Raw genomic sequence first — 25,114 nt, forward strand, 5'->3', positions numbered from 1 at the left:
ATTGGAGCCTTTACCGAAGCGCTATTTGTAGAGCTGTAATCTACTGCAGATCACTACTGTGTGTGTGTGTGTGTGTGTGTGTGTGTGTGTGTGTGTGTGTGTGTGTGTGTGAGGAGAAGACCAAAAAAAACCAAAACACAGCTCTTCCTCCCACAGTGTGTGATAACAGAGAAACGCTGCTGCACTGACTCATTCTGACACACACAACCCCTCCTTCCGCCCTTGGTCTTGTCCTTCACCAACTCTTAGCACACGCATGTGCACGCACACGCACACGCACACGCATCCTTCCCTTCAGCTTCCAGGGCAGCGGCGGCAGCGGCAGCCTCCTTCCATCTTACATGCAGGATTTCATAGTCATAATGAGCAGACATGTAGTCGGAAAAGAAACCAAAACGAACGCAGCGGCAGATGAGACGTCACCTCCGAACAGCGGCAGGGATCCGATCATTTCACGCTTAATTAAAACCGGATAAACGAAGAGCTAATTGCGGAGAAAATGTAATTAATGAAGCGGCGTGTAGGTGGGCGACGGCGGATTTGACGAGAGGAGCTGCGATCGGCGTCTGCGCGCTGGTATTCGCCCGCTGCAGCGAATGTTAATGGTTATCTAACTTTTTTTTTAAATTTTTTTATTTGGATTAATTTCTGATGAGCTCAGCAGTATAGTTTTAATATCTTTCTTCTTTCTTTTTTTTTGAGGGGTGGGGGTGGGGGGGGGGGGGTCCAGAAAAAAACACAAAAAAAAAACACCAGTCATCCGAAAAAAACCCGACACGCGCGACGTATTTTCAGCACATCACGTGCGGTGGGAATCTTTTTTTTTTTTTTTTTTTTGTGTGTGTAATCTCAACCCAAGAGTGAGAAATAATTGGGAGTTCTGCATTGGCAGAATATAAATGCTGTGCTGCACTTCTGTGTAACTGATGGGAGGCAGGAGGAGAGGAGGAGGAGAGTATGAGAGGAGGAGGAGGGGGGGGGAGGGCGGGTCGCCTCATTCCCATTCAAGTGAGGCATAATAAAATAATCTTTTTGATTTGCAAGCAGTAAATTCTCTTTGCTGTCAAAGCGCCGTGTGCTGCCGCACATTTCCATCTCGGGTTTTTTTTTTTTTTTGAAAGCGAAGCGGCGTCGACGCGGGACGGGCTTTGCGCCGGACTGCCGCGGTTTATTCTCCGCGTCGTAAAACGCCGCAGCCGCGACCCGTGCTTCAAAACAGACTCCGTGTCCAGGGACTTTTATTATCTCTTTTTTTTCTTTCTTTCTTTCTTTCTTTCTTTCTTTCTTTCTTTCTTTCTTTCTTTCTTTCTTTCTAGCGCTGGGAGTAGACGACGAGCTGCGCAAACCTCGACTCCCGGAGGTTGGTCTGGACCTGGGCCTGTGTAGTATTAATAATGGTTGGGCTAAATCTGGAGGTCAGGGAACACTCACTACATCGTCACCGCCACCTGCCTTAGGCGCACGCGCACGGAGAAGAAATAGGACAGCCAAGTGTGAGGGTATCCCTGCAAAAAAAAACAACAACAAAAAAAAGAGGATAAAAAGGACTTGCTCCCGTCGTCGTAGCTTGTGGACAATGCGGTCTATTGCTGCCAAGCGGAGCATACAGAGGAAGAGCTAAGCAGGGCTGACACACCGGTCTCTGATGTGGCTGCTTCAGCCTCTCTCACACACACACACACACACACACACACACACACACACACACACACACACAGACGATAAAATGACCTTCACGTTAAACGGCAGGCGGTGCCACCGGGTGGGGGGGGGGGGGCGGAGGGCGGTGGATAAAAACGCTTCGTGAAAAGAACCACAAACGCGCGCAAGACTAGTTCCCGGAGAAAATAGTTCAATTCCCAAATTTTTTTTTAATTTTTTTTAATTTTTTTATACACACCTTTTAAGTTTGCCTTTTCGACGTTTGCCGCGTTTCGTTTATTAATTTCACGTCAAAACACTTCTTTAATTCTGTCGGAGGAAAACCCACGACGATGTCGATTTAAGCAATCGCTACGATCCTTAAAAATGGTTTCACCGTCGACGGAATAACGCGGTACGACGGGGGGGGGGGGGGGGGGGGGGCGTCAAACGGCAGCGGGTTGTGAGGGAGCTGTCAGTTTTGTTCGATTGAAAATGGGAAAGGACGGTTTTGCTGAATGTTTCCGCGTTCTACGACGCCGGCAGGTCTTCGGTGAACTCGGCGTTACAACAACAGACTAAAAAAAAGAAATAAAAAAAGAAAGAAGTGGACTGTAGTTTCCCTTCGATGACACAGCGTTGGGAAGTTGCGTCATCGCCACTCCTGATACTGCGAGCGAGGTTGTGTTTACGTCTGCTGTGAAGTCATTTTTACCCTGAAGTGACATTTTTTTTGGGGACTGAAACTCACCCGCTGACGGAGCAGAGAGCAGATTGCTTTAATTCACGATATAATTCGGGGGCAAAAAGCTTTCTTCCACATTGCACGTTAATTAGTGTGTAAAACCATTTTGCTTAAAAGCACGCTAAACCCCCCCCCCCCCCCCCCCCCCCCAACCTTGCAAGGCATATTGGACAAACAAATTGGCATTTCCCAGCATGCCCTGGTCCTTTGTAATTTATGAAGAATAAAGCAACCAAGTTAGATAAGTCTAGGTGATGGGTCACAATAATATATATCTACACTTTTATGATAACGATGCATAAAAAGGGGCTACGACTCCAAAAATACGGGTTCACGAGGCGGGAAGGTGGTCGATATACCGAGGAATGAACGGGACACCGTCAGGATCAACGCCTCCAGTCGGTCGGAGGTATTTGGGTGACGGACGAATGAGCACATCGAGCAGCGAATTACGACAAATCCGTTTCGGTTCAAAAGGGTTTTGCCGTAACACCTGCAGCACCTGTAACACCTGTAACACCTGTAGCACCTGTAACACCTGTAACACCCGTAGCACCTGTAACACCCGTAGCACCTGTAACACGTTCACAGCAAAAAATACAAATAAATGAGATTTTTGATAAAAAATAAATAAATAAACACAAAGGCATTGTCACGTAAGGCTCATTGATTGACACCGTTGTCTTCATCCGACATCTGCAGCCTCCACTGTGTCTTCTTCACAAGGTTAACCCCCCCCCCCCCTCTCCACCCCCACCCCCCTCGTCCTTTTCTCGGCTTGAATGAATTGTGAACAGCAGGTTGTCACTGTGGATGACCCAGCCGAGGGACTCGGGAGGATATTCTGATCGGTTTCCCCGACTCGGGTGGGGGGTGGGGGGGGAAACCACTCTACATCTGTGTCGACTGCACGCTCAGCGCTTTTAATAAAAAAAAAAAAAAAACGCAAGAAGCTGGTATGTTAACCCGAAAATCAGCTGTCCACTTATGGGAGCCAGTCATGTCGACGAAGAGGTCCGGAAGAAACGTCCAGCGGTTGTTTGTGTTTTTATCGTTAACAAACCAAAGTCTCACGTTGCGGCTGCGAGGCGAGCAGCCGATATCTTTGGAAATCGCATACGAGCGACACGGGGGCGGGGGCGGGGGGGGGGGGGGCTCTCTTCAAATGGTCCGTTTCCAAGGCGAGGGTTTATTTATTTATTGTTTTGCTAAATCATCACCCCGTCACCGGGAATAATGGGCCACCTCCCTCGCAGAGCAGCAACTCTCATTCATCCCCTTTTGCAAAGAAGCACAGAGGACATTTAAAAAAATGGGGAGGCGCTTTTTTTGGGGGGGGGGGGGGGGGGGGGGATGGTCGGTTGCGCACCGACGGGAGCGGCGAAATACAATTACGGAAAGGCGAAAAAGGCATCATCGTCATCATCCTCTCCTCGGTTCATTTTTCAAAGAGCAGAAGATTGACATTAAAGTTCTCGGTGGACGTTTCATACGATACCGCTGACACCTCTGGAGGTGCCCTTTATTGTGTATTCAGCCGTTGTGTACTGTGAGCCGCGCTAAGCTGTAAAGTGACATTTAATGGCTCTTTTTTTTTTTTTCTTGGAACCACATTTGGGATGAGATCTACAGTATCGGTTCCAGGCGAAAGTGGCTAAAAAAAAATAAAAATAAATGCTGCATCAGGGTAACAAGCTCTGTAAGCAAAAAAGAAACAACTAAACTAATAGAGAGGGATTATGACTGTCAGCCTGTCAGGTTAAGAGTACAGACCTTTATCTTTTTTTTTTTTGGGCCTTTTGTTTTGTTTTATCTTCGAGCACGTATGAAATTGCGCTTTTGACCCTGAAAACAGGTGAAACGAGGCCGAAACAAAGCACCTTGTTCCCGCCAACGGGCGCAGACGTCGTGGTCTCGGCAGCCGACCGATTAAATACAAGAGACGAAAACACAGAGCGACTCCGCGTTGATTAACAACCGCCGAAAGCCCGCGAGGACGCAAATTCTTGCACTTCCTTGTACCCGAAACAGCAACAGATATCATCGAAAGAAAAAAAAAAAAAGGGGGGAAAAAAGAAAATGTGCCGTAGGGCTATAAAAAAAAAAAAAATCACACGGCGGAGGGACAATGACTAAATCTTCATGAGCTAATGCTCCACGGAGGAAGCCGGAGGAGAGAGTGAGCTTTAAAGGAATAGGTCGACCTTCTCGTTCTCTCAATCACAGCACGAAGCTATCAGCGGCCACTTTCTTTTTCTTTTTTTGGGGGGCGGTCCACGCCAGCGGCAATTGTTCCAGCGTCAGCGGCGCCATTAGTCATAACTTTTTAAATAATCGTAGTCAAATGACAACACCAGATAAACCGGACCAAAACCAGCTGTTCTCACTGCTCCTCCAACAAACCCCCCCGATTCAAATGCATCATCCCACTATATATACACCCTCCCTCTATACAAAACGCTACTGTTCCTTCTCCCCGACAGCCGTCGGCGTGGCCGCGTTGATGTCGTCCGCTGTCCAGGGCGACCGGGCGTGAAACTCAAAAGCGAAGATACGCGGCGATGCTTTTTGTAGGCGTGGCGTCCCCATCTGCCGTTTCACTCAGGTGAACAGGTGGCAACGCAGACATGCGAACGGCAACGCTCGGCACTTAACGATGCGGGGCAACGTGCGAGCAACGGATCTAACAATGCGTGGCGAGACGTGTTCTTGCACGTTAGAGCCATCTGTGTACGACGGTGATCACATCACTGTCGTGTTTCTCTAACGGTTTACACTCTAAATTAGTTTACAGGTACGTTTTACTCCTTCTGCGTGCATATTTTTGGTGTTTTTTTTTTGTTTTTTTTTATCAATTCCACTCTAACGTCTCAGAGACCAACTTTTTTTTTTCCTTCATATTTTTGTTTTAAGTGTGTATTTAGCGGGTGAAAAATATTTAGGTCAGTTTCTGCTTTCACACCCAACATATATTTCCTCAAGCTACATTCGTTATCTTTTTTTTTTTTTTTTTTAGCTGCACCCTCGACAGACTAACGGATCTCTGGCTTTCTGCGTGTGATCCCACAATGTGAACTTCAAACCTCTAGAGGCCCCTTATTTTTTTTATTATTATCTTTTTTTTCCTGCTCCCCGTCCACGCATTAGATTTCGTACACACCGCATGCGCATTAAATCGAATAGATATGAAACGTGTGTCCATATTCGCAGGTGCGTGCGCACCGGGGAGCGCAATCTGCTTGATATTGCTCGAGGAGAGGTCGAGGCAACCAAGCATAAGACTGCAGTCACTTCTTGTTCAGTCAAGGCAGCGCGGGAACACCTGTGCCATCTCCAGCGCAACCGCCACCATCCGCTGGCAACGCTAGCGGCCTGATCTAATGGAAACTGGCAGCTGAATAAACTGACGGGGCAAACAACCAGAACCAGCCAGCCAGCCAGCCAGCCAGCCAGCCAGCCAGCCACGCAGGTTTGCACACATGAGCATCTTTAAAGGATTACTACTGCTTCGCTAAGTGCTAAATTGTGCGCTGATTTAGGAGGCGCAACGTATAAATTATTGCTTTTCTATTGTTCTATTATTATCTTGTTGCTTCTGTATGCTGCTGTAGCGAAAAAATGTCCCTCGGGGATTAATAAAGTAACTACCTAACCTAACCTAACCTAAAGTAAAACCAGGAATTATGTGTGTTTGGTCAGAGACCGGTGCAGGTTTTATGGATGCCCTGGTGGTTAAAAGTCAAGCTCGCCATTTGATAACAATCTATAATATTTCTGCCACCATTAGATGGATCGGCATTGATTCTTTTTTTTTTTTTTTTTTTCAAACACGTTCACGGTCCACAGAGGACGAGTCCCCGCACTTTTGCCCAAAGTGTCACCAGCAGGTCGACTTTCGTGAGTGAAACTGATGAATTTGGTCCAAATATTCTGAAGATAAACTGTGACAATTTGGTGATCTATAAAATGTCCAAGCAGTGCTGCCATCAGGTCAAAATTCTAATTTGTCTTGGTGCTTTGGTTTTTGTTTGTTATTTCTCAGAGATGCTGCAGAGCTCGGAATTAAAACCGCATCTGACAACACGAGGTCATTTCGAGAACCAGCGAGGGAAAAAAAAAAACGATATTGGAAGCATAGTTCGGATGAACGTAAAAAAGAGGACACATCCCCTTTCAACAACGGGACCTCCCACCTCCCCGAACGAAAGAAAATACAAAAGTACTCGTAGAACCGGAGTTACGACACGTACCTCCATAGGCGACCAATGTGTCCCAATTCTGATCTGAACCCTCAACCGTGCCCGAACCGTCCTTTGAAGTTGCGTCACAAAATGAAGCCCAGTCAAGTTGTCCTCACTGCCAATGTCTCAAAACTCAAGGCAGCACCCTCAAACAGTATGTATAAATCCTCATACAACCATTTTTTTTTTCTTATGATGATAAAATTATTTCCTCTGGTTGTAAACAATATGCAAAAACAGAATTGGTAATCCGAGGAGCTGTAGTCCAAAAATGACTTACTTACTACGTGCCGTGTCAAATTCGATCATATTTATTTTGTTCGCCAAATGCATCGATTAATGCATTCGTCCTTGCAGCGCCCGTATCGTCCATAAATCCCCCCCCCCAAAAAAAAAATCACATCCCAAATGCATTTCCGGTTCCAGTTATTGTCCAAAAGACAAATGTTTTTGCACTGTTGAGGAAAATGCAGCTTAAATGTGAAAAATCTCATGCAGCCATTCAAATCTCATTCTTTCACTATTTGCTTGTCTGAATATCTGAGTCAGCGACTATAACAAATGACTCGCAGTCAAACTACAGGCGCCGAACTGGCATCCGTACAAGCTTTGTGATTATTCATTGTTTTTCTGTCAGGTTTGATCATTTGACAAATTTCATGTAGTACGTTCTTTGGCAAAAACAACGAGAAAAAAATCTGCTCAAAATTGGCACAAATTTCAAAGTGACACAAAAAAAACAGATTAAGGTCCGACGGTCCGATGCGTGCCACTTTTACCATCTCAGCCCTCGATACAAAAACATGCTAAGTCGACCACCCCCACTGCCCCCTTCCCCCTTCCACATTACAGCAGGTTATCACTGTGACTGGCATGACCAGCAGCGTGTACAGTTGTCAGATGCCATCAGCTCAACCAGGTCCAGACATCGGGCCACGCCGGGCCGTACGCACTCCCACAGTCTCTGGGGGGCAGCGCTGCCGAGTGTATTTTTAGACGGCGCCACCTTATAAAGCACAGCCCGGTCGCATCACATCTGTGTAGTTTAAACCGGAGCCCTCTCCCATCAAGGCAATGTGCCCTTTTATCAAGGGGCCTAAGGTCAGACTATAGACACAACGTAGATCTATTGTGACACTTGAAAACACGGAGACGGAGCAATGTGTGAGGCTCAGACCAGGTTTGGTCACCGATTTTGTCATCCCCTGCCTAAATAAACCAAAACGGAGGTGATGTAAAAAAGGGCTTGAAAATTGAAAAAGAAGTGAAAGGCACTACACTTGAGGAGTTTTTTTTTTTTTTTTTTTTTTTTTTTTTCACATTTCTGGAGTATTACTCCTTCATTTTAACCCCGGTAGAGATCACGTGAGGCCATATTTAAATCCTTACCAGCTGTAGGGCGACAGAGTTTTGTCCTGAGGAGAGGTCAAAAAGGCTGTACCTCCTTCTGAACATGAGTTTGTTAAAACAAATCACACAGAAATCCTCCAATGGGTTTGACGTTGATGTTACTGGGAAGATCATACTGATCAAAACGGTTCATCCTCTGAAGGGGAGGGGGGGGACATGAATGTACTCATGAAAAAAATATTTTTAGATTTTGACATTCAATGGGTACAAGTGGTAGTTTTCATTCAAACGATAGCTCAAAAGACAAAATCAAAATACCCCCCCAAAAAAATCAGAAGATCATGTATCCTCTGGGGACTATGAATATCAACAGTAAATTTGGTGGAAATAGGACCACTTCTTTTTGAGATCTTCTCATGAATCAAAGACTCAGTTGAGCTCAATTCTGACGGTGGCCTTAGATGAAAGATCTCAAATTAAAAGTTAGGAAGATCTTCTACTTTTCCCACACATAAAAATTCCCTTTCTAAAGTTCTTTCAAACAATATTTTCAGGATTTTGTATTGAACCACACTACGCAGAGATCCTTCCGTCCCTCTTCGTGCAGAAGTCCATGTGCCTATTAGTCGATTTGTGAAATCCAGATGGGGATACGATACGCGTCTCCACGGGCAGATTTGACGGCTGCTTTCCCGCTCGATGGCATCTTGTTACAAACAATACAGTCACTGTCAAAAGTGGATTCCCATCTGGAACGTACTGTATTGTCAATTTAGGTGTGACGGATGCCAAATTTAGAAATCTCTGCTGTATACCACTGTGGTTCTTTTTTTTTCTGACTGTAAAAGAGCAAAAACATGTAAAAAAAAAAAAAAAAAAAAAAAAAAAAACAGCCTGGAGGGAAAAGCCAGAAGAATTTGCATTGAATACAAATTAGGGCACAAAGCCTTAAAGTTTACATGAGCTTTATTTTAGTACAGTTTTTATGGCTCCCTGGATACATAAACCAGTCTATCGGTTAAATAGCCCTGCCTCGGTCAGCTCAAGCTACGGCAACCTTTAAATGGATCAATCATGTGTATTTTTAACCTAACCTCGACAATAAAATACATCCTGCAGCAAATGCAATACACGTTGATTTACTGAATGGGATTACACAGACTCCACGGTCATTGACTTAATCCTATTAGCCGAGGTTTTCCTTTGGACATTAATTTATTTTTGTCAGGAAGCAATTTGCCAAACATTTCCACATTAAATTGCTTGAAGTCCACAGGCAGGAAAGATTATGGTCTTCCTGTTGTTAAATGCAGAAAAAGCCAAACTCCCACTTTCTTAAAAATCCCCCAAAAATTCCGTTAGCTTAACTGAAGTGCCTTCGTAGGCTAGAACCAAACAACTGATTGAAATCGGGACTTTGTACACCCTTAATCCACCCCGACCTCCTCCTCCCTTCTGGGCAGTAGATAAAAGGTCAAAACTGCCAACCCGTGTGATTAGCGGGTTCGAGTCTGTCGTCCGCACAACATCGAGATGACTTTAAATGTGCCATCACGCGCCATCACGGTCACCTCACGTGAACCGGCACCGGAGGACTCCCCCGTTACCCCCCCCCCCCCCCCCCCCCCCAACACGCACAGTCGGTGACGCTTCCATACCGGAGAGAGATATTTCTGGGAAAAACAACAGGATCCACGTTAGAAAACCAACTCCCCTGCCGTTCCCTGTTGACACAGCGATTACAAAAGCAGACCCACATCGTACCTGACAGCCGTACACAAAACGCTAACCGCTTTGATATCGAGAGCAGCGAGAGTATTATTTAAGGCAACAGCAGGTGAAAACACAACATCAACCTGCTTCTTACTCCGGGGCGTTAACGCCGAGTTCTGAATCACTCTGATGAGAATATTCCCCCCCCCCCCCGCTTCCCTCAATCCACAGGCGGTGTGGAGTTTTTAATGGTTTAAATAATTCAGTGTTGAAAAGTAGATGAGTGTTTACAGAAGCACTGTGCTGGAGCACAATTTAAAAACTGCTCATTTGCACGAGTACCAATTTTATTTTTCTTGCTCTTTCACTATATTTTCAAAGGAAATTATGCATCTTTTAAGTCAGCTATATCTACTTGACTTTTGATTGGCTTAATATTAATAATATAGGAATATAAGAAGAGGGGGCTTATCTGCCCAATTAGTAGCTGCTTTTGTTTTTTGTTACCCACGGGCGGTGTTTAGCAGTTAACATTAGACATGCAAAGTCAAACTCCGTGCAATAAAACAACTGCACTACACCCAATTGCACCATCACCATTTGCATGAGCTGCAATTGCACCATTGTTTAGGTGTATATATGTTTTTGTTTTTTTTAGCTGTGTATATGTCGACACACGACTTTTTCTAACTTAATTCAGAGAGCGGTCGTCACGAAGCAATCGAGGACAGCGGCTTCATCGGGAAGAACCGGAACCGGTTCGACTGTAAGAATCGTAAATATGTCCAGACGTATCAAGCGGTTGCAGATTTGCACATGATTGAAGAGTTGACGCGTATGTTGTACCTTCGTTGCCTGTCGTCACTCTGATGGCTTCAGTGTGAGCGATAAAAGCAGCAACAGATCACTGACAGGAGGAAGAGTACAAGACTTCTGTCTCTGAGATTTGAAAAAAATATCACGTCAAAGAAACAAAACATATATTTTGAGGAGGAGGAGCAGGAAGAGGAAAAAAGGAGGCAAACGCGGAGGAGGGGAAAAAAGTAAAGTGAAGAAACTGACAATCAAACGACGACTGTTAGATAAGAGCAGAAAAATTAATAAATGTAAATAAAAGGAGGTAAAAAAAAAAAAAGAAGATGGGTAGAAGAGGAATAGGGAACAAGGAATGAGATCAGAAATGAAAAACAGAAAGTTGTGGAATTGACATGAAGGAAGGACGGAAGAGAGACCAATATGAGAAAAAAAAGAGAACAAAAATATAAGATAAGAGAATAGGGAGGGAAGAAAGGAAAGAGGGAGGAAAAGAACAATGAAAAGAGGAGAAGATTGAGGGTGGAGGGGACGCGACGGGAAAGGAAAGTAGAGGTGAAAAAAACAGGAAATCAAGAAGACAAAATATAGAGAGGAAGGAAGTAGAGATTAATGGAAAGGAACAGAGAGCAGAGAAAATGAGAATAGAGAAAAAGGAAAGAAAAGGAAAATAGAGGGAAAGTAGAGGAAAGTAAATTATGCAAAAGTAAATGAGAGAAAAGGGAATGACAAAAAAAAAAGTGGAAAGCAAAGGTTGGGATGGAGTTGAAAACGAAAGTAAAGGTACTCTAAGGACAGGAAAGGAAAGGAAAGCAGAAAATGGACGTGGAGAGAAAAACAAAAACGCAGGCAAGATAAGGTTAGAAAAGAGGGAAGTAATGGAAGGAATACAGAAAGGAAAAGAGAAAGAAAAGAAAGGAGGGAAAGGAGAAGGCAGAAGAAAAGAAAGGATATAAAAAAAAATTAAACAACTGGTGGAAAGGAAGGAATAGGAACGTCGGAGGAGAGAGAAAAGGAGGAAACGGATGAGCGTGTCACGGGGGATTCAGAGGGCAGATGAGGAGATGAGGAGAAAACGAGGGAGGGAGGCAGAGCGGGGGAGTCATGGGAGGGGAATTGTACCGGCGTACGGAAACATGAACAGCAAGACTGGATGATGAGCTGAGGCAGCAAAAAATAAAAGCAACAGGGTCCCTCGACGTATCCGGCTTGTCTGATTTAGAAACCCAGATTTCCGGCAAACCACCCTCGAAGAGCTCACGTCGCTTCATTCGAGTCTCTCCAGGACGGCGTCCATACCGTCCAACCCCCCCCCCCCCCCCTTCCCCAAACCCGGATCGGAAATGTCCCCACCGTCACGCTAGCGCCGAATCGACGCGCACCACCAAATCTCAACATCGAGGTTTTGCTTATCGGAATGTTTTATTTTTCCAGAGGTACAAAGTGGATGTAAAAAAAAAACATGTTTGTGTCTTTCTCCCCCCGACGGAGACAAAGAGGAACAGAAGTGGCTTTCTAGCTTGCGAGAGGGAAAAATAAAGCACATCGGCCACCCCGAACCGTTACCGAACCCGGGGGGGGGGGTTGCGTCTGTCAAACACGTCGTGTGCTTCCAGATTTACATGACGGGGAGCTGCTGCAAGCGGCCAGATACCTCACCAATGTGTCTATTGTGTTTGATAAAAAAAAAAAAAAAAAAGGTTGGCATCCCCCCCCCCCCCCCCTCCCCCGGCATCCGAGCCGCGTAGCACCATCGCCGTCGCATTGTTCACTGGTCTAGAAACGTGGCACCGCTGTTTATCTGTCAGTTACTCTGACACACGGGAGGGGAGGGTCACACGGGCGTCGGGAACAGCAGGAAAATCCATTGACGATAACTGTTTCCGTACGAGGTCGGCAGCCGTGGGACTGTCGTGTGCGTGTTTCTCAGTGATTGCCGAGGCAGCGTTCACACAGGACTCACATTGTCTGTTCTGAGCTTCTTGGCAGGGCAGCCTCCATCCACAGGATGTAGCATGTAATACAGCCGCACTTTGTTGGCATGTTTCCGGCTCTGGAGGAGAGAGAGAGAGAGAGAGAGAAAAAAAAAGCAAAATTATTAATGTTTTAGGACGGTCTCCGCTGGCTTTCAGCTGTCAATCAACCTGGACATTCAATTCGGTAATGTCCTTTGCCTTGGATTCATTCATTCATTCAAAGGCACAATACAGTATAATGCAAGCATTGTGTTTCCATAATCAGGTCATGCACTCCTTCAATTCTCTCTGGCCCTTGATAATACATAAAACCATACGTTACACGTTTGGCTGCTTACCCCTTAAGCACTAAGTCATCTTTAAAAAAAAAAAAAAAAAAAAAAAAAAAATTCTGCCAGAAAGAAAAACATCCCAAATTCAGTGTGAAGCAGCTGCCCAAGTGTAAGGCCGAACAACCTTGAGCTCCATAACTAAGAGACACTCGGGAGAATTTTGAAAATACATCAAGTATTTCTGTCCTCAACACCAGGCCCAGAGGGAGATTTGGCAAAAGTCAAGCAAAAACTGACATTTCTACAAGTACTTACTCAGAATTCTAAATTAAAGAGTAAAATTATAGCATTATAACAATTAGTCAGAAGATTCTGATGCTGTCGGCCATCTTACAGTCGTATGTCTCTGCCGAGCAATCGAGTTGCAGTTTACATCCATGTCTGTTCAGACTCATAATATATTTAGCGAGATTTTGAAGGAATTTGCCCAATAAAGCTCATTCTGACAGAACACAAAGTTTCAGCCATGACAGGAGACAATGCTTCAAATAGTGATGTTGCTGCAGAGAAGTTAAAAATTCTAAAATGCGGATGTTCCAAATGTCAACCTTCATCCTAGTGTGCATTTGTGTGAAATTTTGTAATAATTAGCGTATGAATCCTGGAGTTATGACCACAAACATGTTCTGTCATGTCACAATGTACTTTTGACTACCAACATTTAAATCACTCCATCCTGGAGTACAAGTGAACAGTTTTGCCAGACACGCGTATAATGAAATTCCCTCCAAGCGTTACTGATCGATAGCGTTCACCAGAATGGGACGCATTTGAATTTCCAGTGGCCTTTGACCACCAAAATTTAATCAGTTCATCGTTGAGTCCATGTGAACATTTTTGCCAAATTGGAAGAAGTTCCCTGAAGGCGTTCCTGAGATATCGAACAGGACAGATGGACAGACGAAAAGACAACCTGAAAACACAATACCTCCAGCCACAGTTGTCACCAGAGACATAGAAAGATTTCAGTCATTGTCGTACTACACCATCTCTCCATGGAGTGCGCCAAGCAACCTTCAAAAAGGTCACCATACCATTGTTATTGGGTATAAAAAATAATCACGAACAATGATATTGTGTCGAAAAACTGCCATGTTAAATGCCTCACTTTCACAATACCTGTTAAAATAAGCCATTAGAGTAATTTCATTACTATTTAATTATATTTGTGAGGTCACAGTGACCTTGACCACCAAAATCAAATCACTTCATCCTCAAATCCCAGTGAATTTTTGTGTTCCCTCGAGGTGTTCCTGAGATATCGAAAGTGACAAATAGGCAAACAAAAAGATGCAGGTACAAACGGACGGACGGACGGACAACCCGAGAACACGATACCTCCAGCCACGGTTGTCACCCGTGTAGAGACATAAAAATAGAATGAAGCATAACATTTCTACACCTATTTTTAATCCTAGTAGTACGACACTTCCTCTGTATTGAGCGTGCCAAGCAACCTTCTCTGAAAGGTCAGCACGGGATCGCTGTAGAGCATAAACACTGGGACTAACCGCCGTCATGTGATATCGAGTCGAGATACTGCCTTATGTGCCTCGCTTTCACCAGTCTGGTAATTCCTTGTTAAAATATGCCTTGAGAGCAAAAGGCCAAGAGATTTGCACTGAATTAATGGACTCCGTTAGATCAATCTGTTCTGTTATTTGGAAGAAAAAACAGACGTTATAGCATTCACACAAAAAAAAAAAAACTGTCCGAACTCGAGACTTTTACCTTTCCTGTACTTTCCGATACTCACTCCTGTTTCAACCACATGGCTTGGGTTAAAGGTCCCATTAAAAATAGGTGAAGGTTGTCAAATGAAGTGCACCGTGCCGATCCCTGATACTGGACTGAATTGATAATTAGCGCTCGGTTCACGGAGGGTGAAGCGGGAGTCTTCTTACCAGCAGCCCATCGATCCCTCAGGATCTGATAGCACGGCCACGGCAAGGGGGAAAGACGGGATTTTGTTTGGGGGAGGGACGGATTCGTTCATCTAGAAAAAAACCGATTTCTGCTTCACAGGACGTCAAAGGGAAGATGATACCGAGGGAGGAGCAGGTATGACAAGAGACGTCCTGGCATGTTGTCACTGAAGCATCAGAGGGGACGCGAGAGATGAGTTTCTGGTTAAAGGACAGCCGTGAGACGGGAGGATAACCACGGGCGACTTCTTCACAAGGGCACGGCAAACAAACTCGCCCTGCCCGGTCAGGCGGGGTGAGAGGGAGGCTGCGGGAATCTATTTGTCTTGCCTGTCTGGTTTCCTGGCAAAGATACAGCAACCTGAGCTGTGTCGCTTCTTTAAGAGAGAGAGAGCGAGAGAGACAGAGGAAAAAAGAAAAGACAAGAGCTTGAAAAGCATGAAAGACACCATGGAAGTTCACTCTGCACTTATCATTAAAGATCCGTTCCGGTTTAATCACCTCCCTTTTTTCTTTTTGTATTTGCATAAAAAAAAAAAATTGAAAAAAAAAAAAATTGACGACACTTTTAGCTCCATTGAAAAAGAACAAAGCTTATTCTGCGGGTTTTTTTTTGTGGTTTTTTTTAATGAAACACCAGTCATGCTACTAATGTATTTTAGGAATGTGAAGTGGTTCTATTCACACGGTCGCACCCTTTGAATACGACGCGTCGCCGCGGCGGCGAAGGACGCTTCAAAATCGGCGAGAAAGAAAGAAAGAAAGAAAGAAAGAAAGAAAGAAGGGGACTACGAGCGTTTGAAATTTGACTTTTCTCCCCCGACGTACCACTGAATAGTCCGAATAAAATAAATAACAGAACCCCCTTTTCTCTACATAATGTCGGAATCAGCATTGTATTATTCAAACTGCGTTCCTGCGCCGATTAAAAAAAAAAAAAAAAAAAAGACGATCTTGATCTACTTTACCAGGCTGCGAGGGGGATAATGATTATGGGGGAAATGCCACTACACATTAGGGGCACAGCAACACGCCAATGAACCGGAGATTAACATCAATTTCCTCTGAGGTCACCGCCAATCGCGCCTATGGAGGCATCACTTTGTAGCGCACTACGCTTTCATTTACCACCAAAGAAAATCATATCAATGAGCCTCTTACGTATTTTTTTTTTTTTTTTTTTCAAATATATTTGTTGGGTGCAATCAATTGCTTTTCTGGCGCTCAGGTGTCTTTTTTGTTTGCCGCCTTTTTTTTTACGTAACGAGGTACCATCGCTTCCCTTCAGAGATTTTCGGCTTTATAACCTTTCTGCATCACCGCGGCAGCTCACAGAAAGAAGTTACAGCAGCGAGGCTGTCGATGCACGACCGGTACATTAGCATTTGCACATTTGAAAATCAACTTATTTGCTCAATCCTTTTAATTGAAATATCGTGCGTGCCGCACTGGCAATTACGACAAATTTTGAACTGTGACAAGTCTGCGCAGTGTTCAAGGAGAACATCGGCGTTATTCGGCATTGAATTGGAGACAGATTCCTCATAAAAATGCTGTATTAAAGGTAGTTTCCTGGAAGAATTGTGGGCCTTGACATCCACACTAAACCTGACAAAAAGTCAGCATATTTCTGCTGACTTTTATATCTCGCAGCTCCGCTGCTTCGACTGTGGCCATTCCCTCTTTAAAACGACTCTTTTGAGAGTCCTAACTTTAAAGACCGCGCGGAGCTAAAGTGTCCCCTTCAGTTAATAGATCTGGAGTCTGGTATGTTTTTCGAGAATTACCTTCTTTTCATTATTTGACGTCTCCACTAAGAAGAAAAAAAATAAGCTTAAGGAAAGGAAAAAAGATTTCATCTTTTTTCTTTTCTTTTTTTTTTTTACATGCCAATTCTGATACAATCATTTCTCACTCCTACGTCTTCGGTCCTTGTGTCGCTTTAAACTGGACTGGCTCTGGCCACCGTCAGCCTTCTGGAGGAGAGCTGAGAAAACGAATCATGCCTGAAAGTGAAAAATTGAAAAAACATAAAAAAAATACTACATTTTGGTATCTTCTTCTTTCATTCCTCAGAAATGCCTCCGACAACCCAAAGAAACAAATGTGACAGAGCTCGATTGAGAAATGATCAATGCACATCTGAATGCACAAACTTCTTCGCAACATTCATACAAAAAGGCAAACAGCAGTGTAGAAACAAGACGAGATCAAAACTTACGGCAGGGCTGTGTACCAAACGCTGGAGGTCTTTTAATTTGAAATGGATACGACAAGTCGCGGCATTTGTCCAACCGCTGGTGGAACTATCACTTAAGTCAGTGACGGACATTCAAGTTAATCTGTTAATCTGTTTTTGCGTTCCGGCCAAAAAAGTTTTCTTTATACGCTGGTGGCAAAATAAGTTGTTGAAAAACTAAACTCATGAGTCGTTTGTTCTGCTGGCGCTTTTGAAAATTTGATGAAAGTGGTGCATTTGGAAAACTGATGTCATTCATGTGGGAGTTTTTCTTTTTTTTTCTTTTTTATCTTGGCTCTTGTTTTTTGCCAGCAAGTCCCATGTTGCCTCCTCCCACTGTACTTCACCAAATGCTGAACCTGCACCGTTATGACTGCACGCATCTTTCAGAACAGCCAAAACAAGCAAGGAACTACTGAGATAGTGCGAGTACTTGCCAAAAAAGCAGGGTGAATGAGGTCAACACGAGCTTGAGCGTTTGAAGTGGAAAAAGAGGGAGAAGAGACGCTCGAAAGTTAAATATGGAAATTAAATGGACAAGCAAACGCGAGTGTCATGAGATAAGAAGTAAAGAGCTTCAGACCAGCATTTAAGCACTGAAGCATGGAATGTATCGTTAGTCGATTCACCACTTTGCTTCATGTTGAAATGTCTCAACGCATGTTGGCTGGAGTGCCCTGAAATTTGGTAAAAGACATTCCTGATCCCCAGAGGATGAAGTTTAAGGGCTTTTTCAGACCGACAGCCAAAATATGTTTTGTTTTTTTGCCAGATTGATTTTTGAAAGTCTGAACAGCAAAAAAAAAAAAAAAATCAACCTGCAACCCGGTACCACAGCAAAACGTGATATAGCCACGCTTTTGGCCCGTTCGGGCGGGAAAGTTCCACATTTTCCCGTAGTGGTCGAAAATGAAACCTGAAAAAATGAAAAGCTGCGGGATTTACAGGAACATGAAACTGACAGCTAAAACACGTGGTTGGAGTTACAGAAAGAAAAAAAAACAACTCAACAAAAACGTGGATTCAAACCTCACGGTCCCGCATGGCAGTCTGTGAAGTAATTTACGCGCCTTCCAAACGTGTAACTTTCACGCCTAGACAGCCAAAAGCATGTCTATTTCACGTTTGTTCATGTTTCGTGTTGGTCACGGAGTGAGCGACTTAGCGATAAACAAATGTTTCCCATTTGTCTGCCGAATGAGGCTTCCTGCCGTTTCAAAATGAAAAACTCATCTCGGTTGTAATAGGGAAAGCAGAGGAGCCCAGATGTCCCCGTTCCCCACAACTTCCTCCAGTTTGTCCCCCGGGGAGGACGGCTCCCTAGCCGCTCCACGATCTTATTCTTTAGGTCATTGCCCAGAGTTGATGACCAGTGTGGGGTTTTGAGCACCTGGTGGCGGCTGTTTAAATGGAAGCGTGTGAACACCTACTTTTTTCTTCATTACTGCGTCTTCAATATATTATTTATACCCCTCAAGATCAGTTTTTAAATATGACGAGGGTGTTTTGTTGTGTCCAACTAGAAATAAAACCACATTGTTTGGGACTATCATTCCCTGCAACCCTACAGTGGCCCCCTCACTGGCCCCGGGGGAAACGGGGACGCCCGAGCCCACGATCACCCCTGATGTACCAGTAATGCAGTATGGATTTTTCTTCAGCCTTGATTACGTCACGCGTGCATTTAACCTCCCGCCTCTCGCATACAAGCACGTCCCCATATAGAGGGGCCGCTATAACGCAATTTAGCAGCATTCTCCATCAGTGGTCAGTTTTCAAATCCATCTTTAGGCAGAAACACGCCAAGTTTTGAATCTGCAGAAAGCAGAAAAAAAAAATGTGAGTAGCCAGCAAGGAGGCTGTGGATGTACCGGGCAGCTCTCAAGACGTGACCATTCTCAACTGTACGGATGTGAAGCAGGAAATAATATGTCATGAAAATAATGACTTTCCCTGAAGAAGAAGAAAAACCACACGAAACTGGACCGAAACTGCAAACACTAACAAAACACTTATTATGAGCACTTACAAACACCACATACTGTTTCAAAATGGCTCTGCTATTTAGATTTCTTGTTTTTTATTAACAAGTAGAACATTTTCTAGAGCCGGAGCTTAAACATCCTATTTGTTTTATTCTGCAACTTAAAACACTTTTGTGAAGCTGAACCGCTGCAGTTTGGCTGCACGTTGTCATGCCGACGCTTCAGTAGCGCTGGCACGGCGGAATGTCTGCTACAGTAGAGCGGCGTGTCAATCACTTTCTTTGAGTGACATGTCAATCTAAACTAAAATATGCTGATAGGCTGTATGCAAAATGAGGTAATTTGATGTTGCCGAGAGTCGTATTTGCCAAATGTCTGAGGACCATGATGGAAATGGTCACGAAATATCAAAGTGAACTTTGTCATTTTTCCACATTATGGTAAGTGTTTATGAATATTGTATGTTTTTAAAAACTTGGCAGGGCTGGTTGTTTCGGAGAACTCGCCAGTTCTTCTTACGAATTTAGTTGTTGTGTCTTCTTGTCTCCGTGTAATTCCAGACCGACTCTGTGATGATGTTCATCGGGGCTCTGAGGGGACCGACCATCTGCTGCAGGAACTCCTTGTTCCTCCTGAACAAGTGGCTGAAAATACTTCTCTATGACTCCGGCTGTAAAGTTTGGGGGCTCGCCGTCATCCTGCGGCACGGATTTTGGCGCCGATCCTTCCCGATGGCGCTTCAATAATTGATAAGAATCTTAACATCCTAAGTGCACGAAACTTTCGGCACAGTATTTGTCCTGAGGAAAAAAAAAAAAGATTTTAAAAACTCCAAAAGACACGATAACTTTGCTTGTTTTGCCAACAAGTACGGCGTTTCTACTTCCTTCCAACTCCGAAGACCGGCCTGTGCTTTTGGCCTTTGAGGTCGAGCCGGCGCCATTATTAGTCCGTCTCCGCTCATCACGGCACTCTAACCGCCTCGTGTTGATGCGTGTTATGCAACTCGGATGTCCCTCTTTACCTCCCTGTTCATTTTTGATGCTTTTTTTTTTTTTTTTTTTTTACCCAAACACTGCCTTGAGTGTTTTTTTGCGACTTGCACTAGAAACCAGTTTACTGAGTGCTGGCTGCCTCAGTGAGCCATCTAATTATAGGGAGTCAAACAAAAGCAGTTGTGACAGAGGTCAGGTAAGCTTAAAGACACTCCGGACCCGAGCTGAGCGTCTTATTTAACCGTCCCTGGGTGATTTAGCCCGAGTGGGTCTTTGCTCACCAGTCAGCCCAGAGCTCTGCGTTGTTACTGACTGTTGTTCCTCTACTCTGGAACGAAACTCTCCGTCGCGTGGGAAAACACTGCAGACCACTCAAACAGGTACCCTCTCATGAACCATCACTCGTCTCCATCAGAACAGGCGGCTCGTGAGGGGGGGTTTTATGGGGAGATTACAGTGTGTTTACTCAAAAAGACCTCCAAGGATTTGACACTTTCGGCAAAGAAGCTTCAGCTGAAGCTCGTCAAAGCAAAGCAGCAGAATGCGAAGAGGGGTTTCAACTGCTGCGGCACATTTACTTCTTAACAAAAGCATCAGTAGCCCTTGTTAGTTGGTTGTTTCCAACTTTACAGTGCAAGGTCTCCAGTGGGCACTTCAAGACTAAAGGTTGAAATGAGGAAGGGCCTCTGTTGCAAGTTCATCAACCCCTTTAAATAAATGCTAAGAAATCAAAGTTACTTTAGATGTAATCTATATTATGTGGACAAGAAAAGAACAAAATTGGGGGAAAACTGACCAAATCAGGTAGTCAACAACATCGGGAAGACATACTGTTCCTGCGAGGTATCAAGCCTCGCAAAGTACAGAACAAAACCGCGTCAGTCGATCCATCACTTTGATCCAGATTGAAATATCGCAACAAATACAACATGGATTGCTATAAAAATTTTAATCATTAAAAGTCCCCAGAGGATGAACCACGCTGAATTTGGTCATCCACGGACATCCCCTCGATAGTACCACCAGCACATTGACATTTGTGGTTCAGAATGAAAAACAACATAATTATGTAGAATAAATTCCAGGCAGATATTGAAGGTCCTCAGAGGATACATCTGAATGACTTTAGTGACACTGAGTTTGGCTTATGTTCCACCAGCATGCAGGAGTTTTCACTTTTCCTGTCAGATTTCTCAAAATCAACTGCAGGGATTGACATGACCTGTAGTTCTTAACTGAAATAGCTTAACATTTATTGGGCAATCTGCAGTGAAATCCGGTTCATGGTCCCCAGAGGAGGAATTTTCAATGAATTTGGTGATCCACGGACTTTCCCTCTAGTGCCACCAGCAAATTGATATTTGTGGTTCAGCATTAAAAAACAAAACCACAATTAAATAGATGAAATTCACAACAGATATTCAAGGTCCCAAGAGGATATATTCGAATTACTTCTAGGGACTCGAGTGACACTTCATTTTTGAAATATCTCAACATTTATTAGATCGTTTGCAGTGAAATCTGGTACATATTCATGAAAAGATTTAAAGTAAAAACTGATAAATAAGACCTGGATTAGTGAGTTGCTTAGTTACCGGCTCTGCAGCACCCCTCTTAGCGTACCAGAGTGTGATAATCGCTGAAGCTCCCTCAGATGGTCTCAGTGAGGCGCTTCATGAAGAATTAATTTGACACCGTACATCTCCACCATCTCTTTCAAGGATGACCACTGAACAAGTCAGCATGCATTAGTAAAGCAATGGCAACACCGAGCACTGATCCTGGGATGTAAATCACTACTCGTATAGGACGCTTACTGTTGCTTGGACATTATATTGGTGGTGTAACGCGAATACGATGCAACTGCAACATCCCTGGGTTTGATGAACTGTAACAGTTCAAAATTCAGAATTGAAAAGCTTTTTCATCTTATTTTTCCTCTTCTGTCTTTTTTGGTGCTGGAATAAACATAAAGAAAACAATCTTGCGGGATTTGTGCTGTATTGAAGTTCAAAATGTTTTTTAAAAACGCAGGATTTTTCAAAAAGACAAAGACTAACTCCCTCTTGTTTGGGGTCTGTGTACCAGAAGTGAAAAACAGTGGAGGACTAATGGAAGCGGCCAGGTGGAGGCAATAGCCATGCTCCTGCTTGGGCTCCACTCAGAATAGACCGATCCATCAGCACAACCTACATCAGTATCACCGATTGCAGGTCCAATATATTGTCCCAACAACCCCCTTCATTTCAAATCATTTCCCGCCTGTCCGCTGGCATTTGTCACGCTAATACCTGCCAAATCTGTCCACTGCTTGCAAACAAAACCTCACTTGCAGCCACGAGCGACTGAAATCAAGAGCGTAAATCACAGCGGGAGTCCAATTTGTTCTCAGGATAGGAAGGAACGATATTTCTTCCCCGTTGACAGTCTGATGTGAATTAACAGCAGCAAAAAAAAAAATAACACCTCATTGCTTTTCTAACTTTAATTTGACACCTCAGATGATTACAATATTTGTTTTTGTTTTTTTTGCCTTTTTAAAAAAACATTTTTAACCCTTTCCGGACTGAGACGACACACTGGAAGCTGATTGTTTTTATTCCCTCTAGGCAGCAGGCAGATTACTGAGCAGAGATCAGTAGACAATGCGCACAGCCGACCCCGAGACTGCTGACAGAACGCTGTCATCAAACTAGGCCACGGCGTCAATTCTCCAACTCCTACTAAAAAAAACAAAAAAACCCTAAAACAAAAACCCTCTGAGATCAGAGGGGGCCGGCTCGTTGAATTTCCGCAGCAGCATTTCACCGCCTTTCTAGAAAAAAACCCACCCCGCACCATACGAACGTTTTAGACGCCTCACTCGCAGTTTCACATCTGTGACGATGTCACTCGAAGAGCTACAGAAACGGGACGAACCCGCTGCCAACGTATGGGTGATCCGCAGGTCTGTCTGACACGCCGTGAAAGCTGCAGTTTATTCAACAAAAAAAAAAAAAGAACAAGAAAAAAAAAAAAAAAAAAAAAAACGGTGTTTCAAGGAAACATCGTTCTGTCAGAAACAAATGTAAAGCATAAATTTATTATGATTCTGTGGGCGACTCAAGCGCAGTGTCTTTCCCCGCTAAGCCCGAGGACTTTTCACTCCACTGATTTTCTTTCTGACAGCCCCTAATATTATATCTCTTTCCCATTCCCCAGAGCTTAGAGGGCTTTTGTTCTTCGTTCCATCAGTGGATTTCAAGATGATTTCTCATGAAAGTCGGACTGATGAAAACTGCGTGCGAGTGCTGCAATGACGCCGGGTACTGCTTTCTTCTCACACACTGGGCAACCGTAAAGCTCCATCGCAAATGTCCAAAATCAATCAAAGCCATTAATGAAAAAAAAAAGTTTGAATATTGATTACCAATTTTCTCGTTCCGTGCTGTTTGAGAGATGTGTACTTTAATTCCTGGAAGTAGTTAAAAAAAAAAAAGAATTTTCACTGTCAACCAATAACGAAAACTGGCTGCTGTTCATTTTTTTTTTTTTTTTTTTTTTTTGCAGACTCCAGTTAGTAGCCAGAATATAATGTTTTAATCTTTTTAATGATTTTTTTTTTTTTTTTTTTAATCAATGTTGATATCGAGGACGGTGGAATTTCACTGAAGTTGGAACCAGCTAGCACATTCCTGGTATCGTGCCGTCCTTTCCCACACCCGACTTACAGCCATGTACGTCAGGTGAAAACCAATCTAGATGGCGGACTTCATATTGTTTATTTTTTATTTTTTGCGGCGCCCGGAAACCATCACGGCCAAACACGATTTCACAACGCCACCAAAGGCGAGACGCACAGTGTTGGAAACGTGTCCCGTTTTGAACTTGTGCCTCGTAGGGCTGGAAGGCACATGTGGAGAGGGGAAGGAGGAGAGGTCGGGGGGGGGGGGGTTGTATTGAAATTAAAATCCTGGGATTATGAGCTGGAGTCGTGCCGGGAAAAAAAAACAAAAAAAACCTGTGAAATAATTCAATCTGAGTGGAATCTGCATTCTGACGCTCTCTTAATTTGAGGCGCTTGGCGGGGCTCATCGCCTCCCTCCTGTCACCAAAGATCCCAGGCTGGTTTTCAAACCCGTTTAATCGTCTTTCCAGAGTCGAAAAAGAAAAAAAGAAAAAAAAAAAAAGGACCGTTTCACCTCTCTCTCTTTCCTCCTCCCTCTCCCGTTTTTTTTTTTTTATTTTTTTAAAGGCGTACTAACAACCGATCTCTCAGGACTATTTCTATTAATAACCCCGCCTTTGCTCCGCTGTTTCCCACCGAGACGGGCTCATAATTAAAGTGTGTAAACGCCGCTGCATTTAGAGCGAACTAAATAAAAAGATCTGAGCATTTCGGCGGCAATGGTTCGGTTTTTTTTTTTTTTGCTTTTTTTTTTTTTGCTTACACAGGAAGCTCCGGGTCCAACATTTTTTTATTGCCTTCCCTTTTCTTGTGCGTATTGTCGTCGGGACGGATTCAGGGGGAGGTCGAGCTCGTCTCTCCCCCCCTCCCTCCCCTCTCCCACCCATTTCAATTTAATGAGAAAGACGAATAACGAAGACAAAGTAGCTTTACCGTTGATTATGTGGAAACAGCACTTTTCGGCCTTTTCGATTATCATCAGGCGCCGCGATGATTCGGTCTCATTTCGCTAATCTCCATTTTTTTTTTTCTTTCCGTCAGCACAAGAAAACGGCTGATATTTCCATCCCATTAACTCCCGAGCCGGTGGAAATGACAGCAGATGACCGATTGGGTGGGGGCGCGGACATCGCTCTTCCAGACGCAGACAAGAAGCATCTATAAACTCTCCCGCCGACCTCCCGCCTCCACAAGGAGACCTGACTCGGCTAATGATGCATGGGGGGTAATTAAGAAGGGATCATGGAAATTAGTTTCTTTCTTTGTCTGACAAACACGGCGAACTCGTGACGGACTGCGGCCGGGATCGGGAACGGGAAGCGCCAGTCCGCGAGGCCGCCGTCGCAATCCTAATGGTTTGCCTTTCATTTTAAAACAGATCCTTCCCTTTCCTTTCCGATCGTTTGCAAGCAAAATAAATCTGAACCGGAGAGCAACTACCTCGTACTCGCGCTGAGCCACTGCACTTCACTAATCCTCTCCCTCGAAAATC

At 44.1% G+C, this 25,114-nt stretch overlaps 1 protein-coding gene across 1 annotated transcript in view; it reads right to left on the reverse strand.

Annotated features, from left to right (window-relative positions):
* The window catches only part of zmat4a (zinc finger, matrin-type 4a), a 103,532-nt gene that overhangs the window by 50,120 nt on the left and 28,298 nt on the right, over nt 1-25,114 (reverse strand). The window contains exon 3 of the mRNA XM_069166152.1: nt 12,467-12,556. Coding sequence (XP_069022253.1) covers nt 12,467-12,556 — 90 coding nt within the window. The remainder of the gene's footprint in view (nt 1-12,466; nt 12,557-25,114) is intronic.

This window comes from Embiotoca jacksoni, unplaced genomic scaffold (genome assembly GCF_022577435.1).
Source record: "Embiotoca jacksoni isolate LCO1_2020_lvr unplaced genomic scaffold, fEmbJac1.0.p SCAF_37, whole genome shotgun sequence".
NCBI lineage: Eukaryota > Metazoa > Chordata > Actinopteri > Embiotocidae > Embiotoca > Embiotoca jacksoni.